Source organism: Theropithecus gelada, chromosome 15 (genome assembly GCF_003255815.1).
Source record: "Theropithecus gelada isolate Dixy chromosome 15, Tgel_1.0, whole genome shotgun sequence".
Lineage (NCBI taxonomy): Eukaryota > Metazoa > Chordata > Mammalia > Primates > Cercopithecidae > Theropithecus > Theropithecus gelada.
The window spans coordinates 101510797-101525803 of NC_037683.1; the positions used below are offsets into that span (position 1 = coordinate 101510797).

The 15007-nt window shown below is 42.6% G+C and overlaps 1 protein-coding gene across 4 annotated transcripts in view; it reads left to right on the forward strand.

The window, feature by feature from the left end:
• Positions 1 to 15007, forward strand: part of SPIN1 (spindlin 1) — an 83958-nt gene that overhangs the window by 19890 nt on the left and 49061 nt on the right. For 2 of the 4 annotated variants that reach the window (XM_025359035.1, XM_025359034.1), the window contains exon 2: positions 14260 to 14469. The exons of 1 other annotated variant lie outside the window; for it this stretch is intronic. In XM_025359035.1, the coding sequence (XP_025214820.1) occupies positions 14418 to 14469 (52 nt within the window). In that variant the 5' untranslated portion in view covers positions 14260 to 14417. Of the gene's footprint in view, positions 1 to 6533; positions 6708 to 14259; positions 14470 to 15007 lie in introns of all 4 variants that reach the window. One more of the 4 variants, XM_025359037.1, reaches the window with a different exon arrangement.

The following is a 15007-nucleotide window of genomic DNA, read 5'->3' on the forward strand; positions in this document are numbered from 1 at the left end:
AGGCGCCCGCCACCTCGCCCGGCTAGTTTTTTGTATTTCTTAATAGAGACGGGGTTTCACCCTGTTAGCCAGGATGGTCTCGATCTCCTGACCTCGTGATCCGCCCGTCTCGGCCTCCCAAAGTGCTGGGATTACAGGCTTGAGCCACCGCGCCCGGCCTAGTAATTTTTTTTTTTTAAGACAGTCTCGCTCTGTGACCCAGGCTGGAGTTCAGACGGCACAGTCTCAGCTCACTGCAACCTCCACCTCCCGGGTTCAAGCGATTGTCCCGCTTCAGGCTCCCTGGTGGCTGGGACTACAGGCGCATGCCACCACACCCGGGTAATTTTTGTATTTTTAGTAGAGATGAAGTTTCACTATGTTGGCCAGGCTGGTCTCAAACTCCTGACCTTGTGATCTGCCTGCGTCAGCCTCCCAAAGTGCTGGGATTACAGGTGTGAGCCACCGCACCAGGCCTCTTTGTCAGTAATTGAAGTGACAAGACAATATTGTTGATACATAGGTAATTCAGATTTTGTTTTTTAAGATATTAAAATTAAGGGTTTTTTTGTTTTGTTTTTTTGAGATGGAGTTTTGCTCTGTCTCTCAGGCTAGAGTGCAGTTGTGTGATCTTGGCTCACTGCAGCCTCAGCCTCCCAGGTTCAAGCATCCTGCCTCCACCTCCTAAGTAGCTGGCTCTATAGGTGCACACCACCACATCTGGCTAATTTTTGTAGAGATGGGGTTTTACCATGTTGGCCAGGCTGGTCTCAAACTCCTGACATCAGGTGATCTGCCTTGGCCTCCTAAAGTCTTGCTATTACAGGCGTGAGCCACTTGTCTGGCCAAGGTTGTTGGTTTTTTTTTTTTTTTTTTTTTTTGAAGACGGAGTATCACTCTGTCACCCAGGCTGGAGTGCAGTGGTGCAGCCTCGGCTCACTGCAAGCTCCACCTCCTGGGTTTACTTACTCCGTTCTCCTGCCTCAGCCTCCCGAGTAGCTGGGACTACAGGCACCCGCCACCATGCCCAGCTAATTTTTTGTGTTTTTAGTAGAGACCGGGTTTCACTGTGTTAGCCAGGATGGTCTCAATCTCCTGATCTCATGATTCGCCCGCCTTGGCCTTGCAAAGTGCTGAGATTACAGGCGTGAGCCACTGCGCCCGGCCGTTTTTTTTTTTTTTTTTTTTTTAAAGGCAGTCTCCCTGTATTGCCCAGGCTGGAGTGCAGTGGTGCGATTTTGGCATACTGCAACCTCAGCCTCCCAGGTTCAAGCGATTCTTGTACCTCAGCCTCCTCAGTAGCTGGGACTACAGGTGCGCACCACCACACCTGGCTAATTTTTTAGTAGAGATGGGGTTTCACCATTTTGGCCAGGCTGGTCTCAAACTCCTGACCTCAAGCAGTCCGCCTGCCTTGGCCTCCTAAAGTGTTGGCCTCCCAAGGCCTCACACTCTACAGGTGTGAGCCACTGCACTGGGCCAAAATTAAGGTTTTGATGTTTAATAAAAATCAGTTGTGTGGTGGTCTTTGGCTTATCTCCGTTTATATATTCATCAACACATAATTGTTGATGGGGAATGTATCATTGTGATACATTTCGACTTAGATCAAAGTTAATAGGTTTCTGCAAGACTGCCCTCTCACTTTGTATACCAGCTGCAAACTTGAGGGGCTCCTGTGTTACTTTTATTTCTGACCGAGTACAAATGTGGAGGTTTCTGTCACACTCAAGTTTGATAATTCACTTAGGATGACTCACAAAACTCAAGAAAGTCCAGTACTTACAGTTTATTGTAGCAAAAAAAAAAAGCAATTTAGGACCAGCCATCAGAAGTGACATATAGGACAGTGTCTGGGAAGGTCCCAGATGTGAAGTGTTCATGCCCTCCTATGGAGACAGGGTGGATCATCTTGGTGTCTCCATGTGTGACTATATGCACAGAGTATTAACCAGGAAAGCTCATGTGAGCCTCTGTGTCCAGAGTTATTGGTGCTTAATTACATCAGCATGAGCCATTGAATCATTGGCCTTGAACTTGAACTCAATTTCTAGCTCCCCTCTCTGAACTTTGGGCTGCTGTCCTGGGGCTCAGAGCCCCAGCCTCTAATGCCATGATTGGTCTTTCTGGTTTGGCCAGCTCCCCAGCCCCACATCCTGAGACATCTTGTTAGTATAAACTAGGTGCTCACCGTGAATCACAGAGATGCCCTGTCCCTCTCAGGACATTTCAGGGATTTAAAGGGCACCAACTGGAGCTGGGACAAAGGCCATCCAAGCTCTTTGTTATACCACAGTCAGCAATTCTGCTTTCAGTTTGATGCGTAAGGACCAGGCCTAGTGATACCACATAGCTGACCTGAGCTGTGCCTGAGCGCCTGCACGAGAAGACTGTGTGCTCTGTCTGTTCTGGTGGCAAGTCTAGTCAGGTGTCAGTTGATGAGTTTAAATGGTATTTTGAGCTACAACAAATTCAATGGGATGGAAATATATGTGATTTCTATTGTTGAGAAGTTGGAAGTATTACTGATACTGTGGTTTGTTTATTCATGATAGAAGGAACTGCTGTACTTCAGGTAGAGGTTAGGAAAGATGAAGATAAAATTTTTCTCCTGTCCAAATCCATGGTCCTTATAAATGTTGATCGTGTATTATACTTGTATTAAAACTTGGTGTTTAGATGTTTAGAGGTTTAGGGTGTTTAATAATTTTTTTTTTTTTTTTTTTGAGATGGATTCTCGCTCTGTCACCCAGGCTGAAGTGCAGTGGCATGATCTCGGCTCACTGCAACCTCCACCTCCTGGGTTCAGGCAGTTTTGCTGCCTTAGCCTCCTGAGTAGCTGGGACTATAGGTGCATGCCACCACACCTGGCTAATTTTTTGTATTTTTAGAAGAGACAGGGTTTCACCGTGTTAGCCAGGATGGTCTCGATCTCCTGACCTTGTGATCCGTCTGCCTCAGCCTCCCAAAGTGCTGGGATTACAGGCGTGAGCCACCGCATCTGGCCTAATAATTTTTATATTGATAGGAGAATTTGGGCTCTGAAGACCTTCAGATTAAGTAGCTGAACATTGTGTAATTAGCAGTACTTTATAAGGATTGAGCCCTTTATTTTAATCTTTGAAGTTTCAGCTAAAAGCAGAACCTACACCATGGGCCCCTAGAACATCGTCCTTAGGTTCCATCGATTGTAACATTTATTTTTTGAGAAAGGTCTTGCTCTGTCACCCAGTGCAGTGGTGCCATCCTGGCTCACTGCAACCTCTGTTTCCCAGGCTTAAGTGATCCTCCCACCCCAGCCTCCCAGTTAGCTGGGACTACAGGCATGCACCACCTCACTTGGCTAATTTAAAAAAAAAAATTTTTATAGAGATGAGGTCTCACTGTGTAGCCCAGAAAGGTCTGGAATTCCTGGACTCAAGTGATCTTCCCACTTTGGTCTTACAAAGTTGGGATTACAGATGTGAGCCCCACCCTGCCCATTGTAACATTTTAAATGTTTTAAATATTTATCTAATAAAATTTTAAATGTTTATCTAATAAAATTTTTTTTTTTTTTTTTTTTTGAGACGGAGTCTCGCTCTGTCACCCAGGCTGCAGTGCAGTGGCGCATCCTCGGCTCACTGAAAGCTCTGCCTTCCGGGTTCACGCTGTTCTCCTGCCTCAGTCTCCTGAGTAGCTGGGACTACAGGCGCCCGCCACCATGCCTGGCTAATTTTTTTTTTTTTTTTTAGTAGAGATGGGATTTCACCATGTTAGCCAGATGGTCTTGATCTCCTGACCTTGTGATCCGCCCGCCTTGGCCTTCCAAAGTGCTGCGATTACAGGCATGAGCCACTGCGCCCGGCCCAAGAATATCTAATAAATTCTTATAGTTACCTAGGAAGGTTTTGAGTTGTGCTCTGAGTGTTTTTTCTTTCCAGAACTGTAAAACCTAAAACCATTGACCCTTAAATTTTTGTTGTGAAACATTTCAAACATAGAAAAGTAGAAACAGGCAGTTAATATCTGTACTCAACATCTACATTCAGGAATTGCAGATATTTTGCTGTCTTTTCCTCTTTATGTTTTTAAATTTCTTTCCTGCTAAACCGTCCTTTGTTACCCTATTTTTGTTTTATTTGTTTATTTTTAGAGATGGGTTCTCATTCTGTCACCTAGGCTGGAGTGCAGTGTGGCTTGATCATAGCTCTCTGCAGCATCAAATTCTTTGGTTCATGGGATCTTCCCACCTCAGCCTCCCGAACTGGAACTACAGATGCATACCACCACATCTGGCATTTGTCTGCTATTAATAATGATGTCTTAGTTAAAAACTTAACTGGTAAACTCTAGTGATGCTGCTGCTAGTTCTAAACTTAGTTACTTTTTTCCCCTGCTGTTTTTTTCCCAAACTTTTTAAATGAAATTTTCTTTCTTTTTCTTTTTTTATTTTTTGAGATGGCGTTTCGCTCTTGTTGCCCAGGCTGGAGTGCAGTGGCGTGATCTCGGCTCACTGCAACCTCCACCTCCTGAGTTCAAGAGATTCTTCTGCCTCAGCCTCCTGAGTATCTGGGATTACACGTGCGTCACCACACCTGTCTAATTTTGTATTTTAATAGAGACAGGGTTTTTCCATGTTGGTCAGGCTAGTCTCGAACTCCCATCTTCAGGCGATCTGCCTGCCTCGGCCTCCCAAAGTGCTGGGATTACAGGTGTGAGCCACTGCGCCTGGCTGTAAATGAAATTTTCTACACATAGAAAAGTTGGAACTATAGCAGAGTGACCCAGCCTGTATACCCGATATCAATATTTTAATTTGCTTACATTTTGCTCTGTTTTTTGCTATTGAACCATTTGAAAGTCTCATTAAATTGCAAACATCATGACACTTCTTAGAGTAAGGTTGTTATTCTTTGTAACTACATACCATATTTAAGAAAGCTGATTAGCCATTCATATCTAATAACTATGTCCTGTATTCAGATTTTAGCTATATTTTTTTCGTATAAATGTTTGTGATAATACATGTAATCCCCACTATGTTTTAAAGGAAAAGCAAATTCGTATTCTCTATACTCGTATTCAGCACAACACTTCTGTGATCAAATGTGTGTGGGTTTTCTCTACATTATCTGTGTCTCATTTTCTCTGATGACTCCAGTGAGTTGTCCTACAGTTTAACTTAATTCTGAGAGTATCCACCGGGAAATAGCATTACATCCCACCAGACTGCTCCCGCTTCTCATGCCAATCACAAGTCCAGGTTATTCATTTTATTTATTTACTTATTTATTTTTTGCGAGATGGAGTACTCACTCTGTTGCCCAGGCTGGAGTGCAGTGGTGTGATCTCATCTCAGCCCACTGCAACCTCCGCCTCGCGGGTTCAAACAGTTTTCCTCTCTCAGCCTCCCTAGTAGCTGAGACTACAGGTGCGTGCCACCACACCCAGCTAATTTTTGTATTTTTAGTAGAGACAGGGTTTCACCATGTTGGCCAGGCTGGTCTTGAACTCCTGACCTCAAGTGTTCTCCTGGCCTTGGCCTGCAAAATGCTGGGATTACAGGCATGAGCCACCATGCCCCAGCCAAGTCCAGGTTATATTATGTGCTTCTGACACACTAGCTATGAATTGGAGGCTCCTATGATTCCTCCTTCAGGTTTGCTAGTATCACTCAGAGAACTCAGGGAAACAGTGTATTTGCTAGATTATCATTTTATAATAAAGAATACAACTCAGAAACAGCCAGATGGAAGAGAGATGCATAAGGCAGAGGAGAAGTGTGGAACTCCCCTGCCTACTCTGGGCTCATCACCCTCCCAGTACTTCCATGTGTTCACTAACCTTAAGTTTCTCTGCACCTGTCCTTTAGGGTTGTTCTGTAATCTTCAGTAAGCCGGCATGATTGATTATGTCATTGCCCACTAAGGATCATCTTAGCTTTTAGCCCTCTGCTCTACCCGCCTCCCTTCCCAAGGTAGGGCTGAAAGTTCCAGCCCTCTCACCACTGGTGGGTTCCCCTGGCAATCAAACCACTTCCTGAGGCTATCCAGAAGCCATCAGACATCATTCATCTCATTAGCATAAAAAAGACACTGGTATTCCTAGAGTTTTAGGAATTTGGGTGCCAGGAAATGGAAGAACAAAGTGTGTATTTCTTCACATTTAACCTTGTGTGACAACCATTTTTTTCTTTTTTGTTTAGATCTTGTTGCATACCAAAACAGCAGTTTTAAGACAACTTGTTGACAGCCCAAGCTTCAGTTTGGGCTTGACATGTTTCACTATTAGTGCTCCTGTATACTTTTTCATTAGTGGTCCTGGTGTTAACATTTGGGAACTTAGTATTTTTGCATAGTTTTAGGAATCTATTTTCTTTATAAATAACACTGTTCAGTGATAGCAGCAGGCAACAAATACTTTGATATGACTCTACTTCCTGAGATTACTGCTTTTATATCTGAAATGTTGAAATACTCATGTTTTAGCCTGTTTGGAGACAATACATGGTCATTGATTTCGTGATACCATATTCCTTTATTGAAGCAATCTATGTGTTTATTTTTAAATAGGAAGTGTATCTCGACAGTGCTAGTTTCAGTCTGTGTGACCTTGACCAAGTTACTTTAATGTCTGTGCTGTAGTTTTTCAGTTTCCAACATGGAATAGTTATAGTACGTATCCTCCTCACGGTTGTGAGGAGTGCATGACACATAGAGAGTGCTCAGTGAACGATCATTTTTCTGGTAAGTAGTTGGAGAATTTTTTGATCTCTTTTGAGATTATTATAGAATGAGAATTTTGAGTTTCAGAATTTAAGTTCATGACACATTTTTAAGATTAGAAAAATTGCAGGCCTGGATACTGTTAGATATGAGTTCTGAATTTCTCCTCCAAGAATCAGTATGTCAGTATGTTCAATTCTTTGCCTTCTGCTTTTAAAATTAACTTCCTCTTAAAGCAACCTTTCCCACCCTCATTCCGATTACCTGCTCCACCCTGACTCATTCTCTGCCCTGACTCATTCTCCGCCCTGACTCATTCTGATTTCCTGCTCTGCCATAACCATTTTTCCCGACAAACCACTCACCCCGTCACTCCCTTTAAATTAACCAATTGGAAATAGTTTAGCCTGTGTGGTCTAACCCTAGCCAATAGGGGAACGACACAGCAGCAGGGGCCACGTACATCAGGAATAAGAACCCCTTCCCCTCCCTTGTCCAGGTAGTATGCTCACCATTGCTTCATCTGTGAGGGCGCAACATTCTATAGAAGTAAATTGCCTTGCTGAGAAGAAGAAAAATAAAATTTTATATTCGAGTACTATTTATTTTGCAGCACTGAAACTGTAACAGTACTTAACTATATTTAATGAAGATGGACTTAGCAAAGGAAAATCCAGCATCTTTTTTCTCTTAATTTCTAAAAAATTTGAACTGAAATAAAAGTTCAAAGAATAACATTAGTGAACACTAATATGCTCTTCACCTACGTTAAAAAAGATTTTGCCATGTTCATGTTGATTAAAAATTGTAGGTGGTGCCATTGTTTTGAGCTAATCTCCTGCACTAGGCCACAATAGACCAGACTAAAATCTAAATGGAGCCACTCATGGTTCCAGACCACCAAACTGAGGTGTTATTGGACCTTCCCAGAAATCAGGAGAGAGGAATAGCCTTAATTTCTCAAACCAGACAGTTCCAGTTGGCATGATAATGCAGTTCCCAGTTATTTCTCTATGGTCCTGTTTTTTCATTCCTTCCTTACAAGGAAAGTAACTTTGAAATGACCAGTGCACTTTTTGTTCTGCCATCCTGAAATAATCAAAAGGATCACAGTCAAGTTTAAAAGAGTTTTATTCAGGCTGGGCACGATGGCTCATGCCTGTAATCCCAGCATTTTGGGAGGCTGAGGCGGGCGGATCACCTGAGGTCGGGAGTTTGAGACCAGCCTAACTGACATGGAGAAACCTCGTCTCTACTAAAATTACACAATTATCCAGATGTGGTGGCGCATACCTGTAATCCCAGCTACTCGGAAGGCTGAGGCAGGAGAAGAGCTTGAATCCAGGACGCGGAGGTTGCAGTGAGCTGAGATCGTGCCATTGCACTCCAGCCTGAGCAACAGAGCAAGACTCCATCTCAAAAAAACAAAACAATACCAAACAAAAAAACAAACAAGAGTTTTACTTAAATGCAAAACTGAGAGCAGCCAACTGGGTAACACAGAATCCAGAGGAATAGAGCCAGCCAGTCCTCTGAAACCGAAGAGTTTAAGGTCTTGCTTATTTAGGCAGAAAACAAATTTAACAGGATTGCCACATTTTCCATACAAGGTTGGTTTATGAGTTATAGCAATTTGATTAGTTACAGTTCTTTTCCTTTTCCAATTTAAAAGAGTTTAACATTCCATCTTAGTGGTTTTGTGTAAGAGACGGAAGTTAATCTACAATGAAGATTAAGTTTAGAGGGATGGGGGTCTTCTCTGGAGCCCATTAGTCTTTTCTAACATTTTACAAAACAGTGTAGGTAAAAGGCTGATCTATAATCGGAGGACTAAAGCTGCCTGTCATGTGACTCAGGTCCCATTATCACATTTCTTTAAGGCTGAAAATAATTTAAAAACTTCCAGCAGATTTGATTTTGAATTATTTTCACAGTTCTTTGTTTCTGCTTTCTTCAGGCCTGTTGTTTCTGTACATGTAGCCTCTGCTCTGCTCACTGGAATGCTCATTCTATTTTATGGAACAAAGCGTTGCTTGATTCTAGAATCGTAAATAAAGCTGTTTAAGATCCTTAAACCACATTATTGTAATTTTGTCTTTTGATACTTATGTTAACCCTCATGTATGTACTCTTTTCTTTCCCTGAATTATTTGAAGTTAACTTACAGAAATTGTGAGTCTATCTCTTTAGGCATTTCAGCATGTGTTTCCAAAGAATATGTTCTCAGGCATAACCACAATGTCCTTGTGCTTTTAAAATTCAACGATAATCTTACAATATCTAATATTTAGTCTGCATTTAAATCTCCCCAGTTGTCTTAAATGTATATGTGTGTGTGTGTGTTGTTTTTTTTTTTTGGATACAGGGCCTCAGTTGCCCAGGCTTGATCATGAAGTGCAGTGGCTCGATCATGGCTCACTGCAGCCTTGACCTCCTGGTCTCATGTGATCCTCCTGCCTCAGCCTCCTGAGTAGCTGGTAGCTGGTACTACAGATGTGCATCACCATACCCAGCTATCTTTACTGTGTTGATCACTTGAACTCCTGGGTTCAAGTGATACACCACTCAGCCTTCCAAAGGATTAGGATTACAGGTGGAAGCCATTGTGCCTGGCCTTAAGTGTCTTTTGTAACTTTTGCCATCCCCCCAACCCCCAACCAAACCATGTGGTTTATTCATTGTGTCTTATTGTTGAGTCTTTAGTCTCTTTTAGTCTAGAGCAGTATGTCTACCATTTTTCTTTTTTGACACTGACTTTTTGAAGAGTATGGCCCACTTTTCATGTGCAAAGTCCACCTTACTAATTTGTCTGTTTCCTCATGGTGTTGATCTGAGTTGCTTCTGCATCACCTGTATTTCATATAAACTAGAAATTCGATCTAAAAGCTTGACTAGATTTTTTGGTTTTTTTAATATATTGCCACACTTCACCTGGAGCTAAAACAAGTTGTCATATCACATTAAGAAGTGGATAAAGAAAGATTGATGCCCTTTTAATGATGCCAAATTGTTTTATCTTTCCGTTCTATTGTAGTGAAGGGTCAAGATTGCTCTATTGTAAAGCAACAACATTTTCCCCTTTATAATTAACAGGTAACTTATCGAGCGATCCTTTGATACCATACAGTTATTGTTCTCCAGCAGCCTTTCTCCTGATGGTTTTAGCAACTATTGATGGGTCTCTCTGAATGCAGGACCTTCTTAATGGTCTTGTAATTAAGCTCCATTTGACAATATTTTCCATAAGACTTGAAGGTTCTGCTAACCTAGAAATAATGCTAACTCTGAACCTAAATTTTTTTTGTTTCCTTCAGTTTTCATCTACAAAGTTAATCACTTAGTAGAATAACTTAAGGTAAAGATGGTATATCTTTAAACAAACCTGAGCAAATTAAGTTTAGCCTTTTCCAGTCAAAGGAGAGTGGGATTTGTTTTAGGAAAGCTCTGGTTCATCTGAATTTTGAAAGCCTTACATGGCAGCTGTTAAAACCAGGGTCATTATTTTATTTTATTATTATTTTTTAGACTACATCTCATCATGAGGGAAGGACTCTTTTTTTTTTTTTTTGAAATGACGTCTCGCTCTGTCGCCCAGGCTGGAGTGCAGTGGCACCATCTCAGCTCACTGCAACCTCCGCCTCCCGGGTTCAGGCGATTCTCTTGCCTCAGCCTCCCGAGTAGCTGGGATTACAGGCGCCCACTATCATACCCGGCTAGTTTTTGTATTTTTAGAGGAGACTGAGTTTCACTATGTTGGCCTGGCTGGTCTTGAACTCCTGACCTCAGGTGATCATCCACCTCAGCTTCCCAAAATGCTAGGATTGCATGCGTGAGCCACCACACCCAGCCAGTGGAAGGGCTCTTATCTGGAGTTTTGCATTCTAATATTATTTAAATAGCCTCCTTGTATCCTTCCCCTACTGCAACTCTTCCTTCATCTCCTGTCTTAAATTTTTAGTCTATTAAGTTCAACTTGAGGCCGGGCGCGGTGGCTCAAGCCTGTAATCCCAGCACTTTGGGAGGCCGAGGCGGGTGGATCACGAGGTCAGGAGATCGAGACTATCCTGGCTAACATGGTGAAACCCCGTCTCTACTAAAAATACAAAAAACTAGCCGGGCGAGGTGGCGGGCGCCTGTAGTCTCAGCTACTTGGGAGGCTGAGGTGGGAGAATGGCGCGAACCCGGGAGGCGGAGCTTGCAGTGAGCCGAGATCACGCCACTGCACTCCAGCCTGGGAGCACAGCGAGACTCCATCTCAAAAAAAAAAAAAAAAATAAGTTCAACTTGAAATGTTAATGAAGTGGAAAGCAGCAGAAAATATTGCTAAGATAAGCTTAAATCTGATAGAAGGGTGCACACTTCAGAATATCAGTAAGTTAAAATTCTCATTTGATCGAATGAATTTGTTAGGATAAATTGATTTTATGTAGTTTAAAAATTTCTTTAATTTGGCCGGGCGCAGTGGCTCATGCCTGTAATCTCAAAAAAATTTTTTTTCTTAATCTTTGAAGTCGTTCTCTAAAGAGCACAGAAAGGGAGTAGAGTCATGGTTTGTGTTTTAAAATTGGGAAATACTACATTATGGTTTTTTGGTTTTTTGGTTTTTTTTTTTTTTTTTTGTGACAGAGCATTGCTCTGTCATCCAGGCTGTAGTGCAGTGGTGCATTCTTGGCTCACTCTAACCTCTGCCTCCCGAGTTCAAGCGGTTCTCCTCCCTCAGCCTCCTAAGTAGCTGGGATTAAAAGTGTGCACCGTCACACCTGGCTCATTTTTGTATTTTTAGTAGAGACTGGGTCTCGAACTCCTGGCCTCAGGTGATCCGGATCTGCCCGCCTTGGTCTCCCAAAGTGCTGGGATCATAGGCGTGAGCCACTGTGCCCAGCCTACATCATGATTTTTTTTTTTTTTTTTTAATAAAAAGCTCTTGATCTTATTTATTGTATTTTTTTGAGATGGGGTCTCACTGTGTCACCCAGGCTGGAGTGCAGTGGTGTCATCTTGGCTCACTACAACCTCTGCCTCCCTGGTTCAAGTGATTCTCCTGCCTCAACGTCTCGAGTAGCTGGGACTAAGGACATACACCACCATGTTTGGCTACTTTTTTTGTTTTTTGTAGAGACAGGATTTCGCCATGTTGGCTAGGCTGGTCTCGAACTCTTGAGCTCAAGTGATCTGCCTACTTTGGCCTCCCAAGGTGTTGGGTTTACAGGTGTGAGTCACTGCGCCTGGCCTTTACATCATGTGTTGTATGCTGATGGAACTATGCTAGTGGTAAATGTATACAGAGAAAAAGGATGGGATTGATAAGGCAAGTAACATGGTTGAACATGGCCCAGAGATAGTACATCTTTTATTAGGGAGACAAAGGGTACCGATCAGTCAATTTGGTGGTGAAGTGATGAGTAGTTGAGTAGTTCTCTTTGCTTCTGTTTTCTTAGCCAGTAGCAAGCCTATCTGCTGAGGCTGTGGTTAGTATTGTTGAATGCTCACTTGAGATATGAGATTGAGGCTGTGGTTCGTATTGTTGAATGCTCGCAGTGAAATTTGTGTATGTTTTTCATCCACATTTAACCACTTTATGTTGTAAGCACTCTAGGAAGGGATTTGGGTTAGGGTTTTGCCATACAACAGTGACAAGAAGAGATTGAGAAAAGCAGTGGAATAATAATCATCATAATGTGATTGACCATCCATGAAAATCTAAGCAGAGTAATGAGGGAAGTTAGTCCCTGAGGGAGGTAATGCGATCCTGGAAAAACAGTAAAGCTGTAGATTGGTACTGGTTGCATCAAAGAATTGTTGGAGTGGGAGTGTCAGTGTAAGAAAACTGGAATGATCAGAGATGGTTTTGAGTATGAGATACTTGAAATAAAAGGTTTTGGGGTTATTGCAGTTATTGTTGATAAAAAGGTCCATGTTGGGACTATGAGCATAGATGAAGTGTAGGGTAAGTGGTTTGAAGGGAGGGTGTCTTAGAGCCAGAGGGCAGGTTGAATGAATCGTGTGTGGACGTTGAGGTTGCCAAGAATGTTGATGAGAATCATGGAGGAAAAGAAGTAAAGCCGATAATATAATGTTCAACAAATGTGTGCAGATGACTGGTGGAAGATTAACAGGTAGAAAAGTAACAAAAAGGGATAACTATTATGACTAGTGTTACGACATGTGCTTCTAGGGTGAGGATTGGGGTAAGAGAGATGGTGCCAGGGTATGCGGTGAGAAATACAAACAACCGTCTTTTGGGGGAGCTACTGGTGGTAGGGTCATGTGGTCAAAGTAGACTGCACTTTACTGAAGAACGACTTTACCTTCTGGAGAGGTTTGGATAGGCTGGGGGAAGAGAGTGATAGGGGCCCATTCGACAGGTCTGAGTGGGAAGAGAGTTGAATGAGGTAAAAGAGGGATATGAGATTTGATGTGGCAGCTGGACAGGCTCTCAGGGAAAGGCAAGTAAGCAACCAGTTGTCCTGATAGCCTTCATCTTAGGCCTAGTCTCTCTAGATCATTGAGTGGTGAGACAGACCTGCTATATCTCTAGGAACCAAATTTGGTTTAAAAGATACACTGCTTCTGGCCGGGTGCAGTGGCTCATGTCTGTAATCCCAGCACTTTGGGAGGCCGAGGCGGGCGGATCACAAGGTCTGGAGATCGAGACCATCCTGACCAACATGGTGAAATCCCATCTCTACTAAAAATACAAAAATTAGTTGGGTGTGGTGGTGCACGCCTGTAGTCCCAGCTGCTCCGGAGGCTGAGGCAGGAGAATTGCTTGGACCCAGGAGGCGGAGGTTGCAGTGAGCCAAAATTGCGCCACTGCATCCCAGTCTGGCAACAGAGCGAGATTCAGTCTCAAAAAAATAATAATAAAAATAAATAAAAGATAACACTGCTTCCATAAAATGACTTTGGCATTTGCACGGGTGAGAAACTTTCTTTGAGACTCCTCTGAAATTCCTGGACCTTCTTTAGTTTCTGGAAGCTTGTGAGCAGAAAGGGAAACATAGAGACGTGTTTGGCTAGAATTCTTTCTCTTGCCCAAGACCCTGGCCTACTGATCTTCAGCCTTGCTGTTACTCTGTCTTGAACATGATTTCCTGTGCTGCCCCCATGCTGTCCTTCCACTCTGCCTTCCCAGTGACCTCACACCCCCGTCTCCCACTCCCATACTCTGGTTCTTGGTGTTCCGTTAGAGAGGTGGGCCATGCTGTCTAAATCTTCTGTGAAATCCCAGCATCCACCCGTTTCTGGTTTCTAGCAGCAGGATGCTTTAGGATAATAATGGGGATGCCAGACAGCAGCTGTATTGTATTCCAGATGATCTTGGAAGAACTTCACTTTTGGGTCTTGCACATGTCCCAGGCTTCTTTTTTTTTTTTAAGAGTCTATCACCTCTTTTTCACCTTTCTACTTTGTCATGTCCTGAGAACCCAGGTCTTAGGAAATAAAGTTAATTGCTTTGGGACAAAATGCACTTGAGCTAATACTTTTGCTTAAAATTTTATGTTTAATGGCTTACTAGGCATAATTTTGCTGTCTTGATACTCTAGTAATGAACTGTTTCACTATTTTACAGAGTGCTTGTGATTTCACATATTTTTGCTGGACTTGTAAAAGAGACACTTGGATGGTGGATTAAAGAGAACACTAACAATCTGTGAAAAGTTTCAAATTGGAGAATATTGAATTTTCACCCTAGTCCAGCAGCTCTGCTGCTCACTTAAATACAGATGAATGAAGACCCCATTCGGAAAGACACCTGGCCAGCGGTCCAGAGCTGATGCAGGTAGGCATTGCGGTTCTACACATACTTAAATACGTATTTTAGTATAATACATTTCAGACAAGTGTAAAATTGGGTACTTTCACATAATAGCTAGTGAAAAACTGTCGTTTCTAGTATGTTACACACATATGCATATATTAAGCAGATTTAAGTTTCTTGAAAGGGAAGTAGTCACATGAAATTTCTGTATAATCTTCTAGCAGGTTGTAAAAGTCTAATAAATTTAGCAAGTGAGTTGTAAATATCTGTTAATAGGATTATAGTAAAAGGAGTTCTTTTCGAAAGAGTTAAAGTGAGGTAACATGAGTTGGAGCAGCTTTAAGTAAGAAAGATAAACTTGGAATTTCTTGTGTTTATTTGAAAGAAGTGGCCGGGCGCGGTGGCTCAAGCCTGTAATCCCAGCACTTTGGGAGGCCGAGGCGGGTGGATCACGAGGTCAGGAGATCGAGACCATCCTGGCTAACATGGTGAAACCCCGTCTCTACTAAAAATACAAAAAACTAGCCGGGCGTGGTGGCGGGCGCCTGTAGTCCCAGCT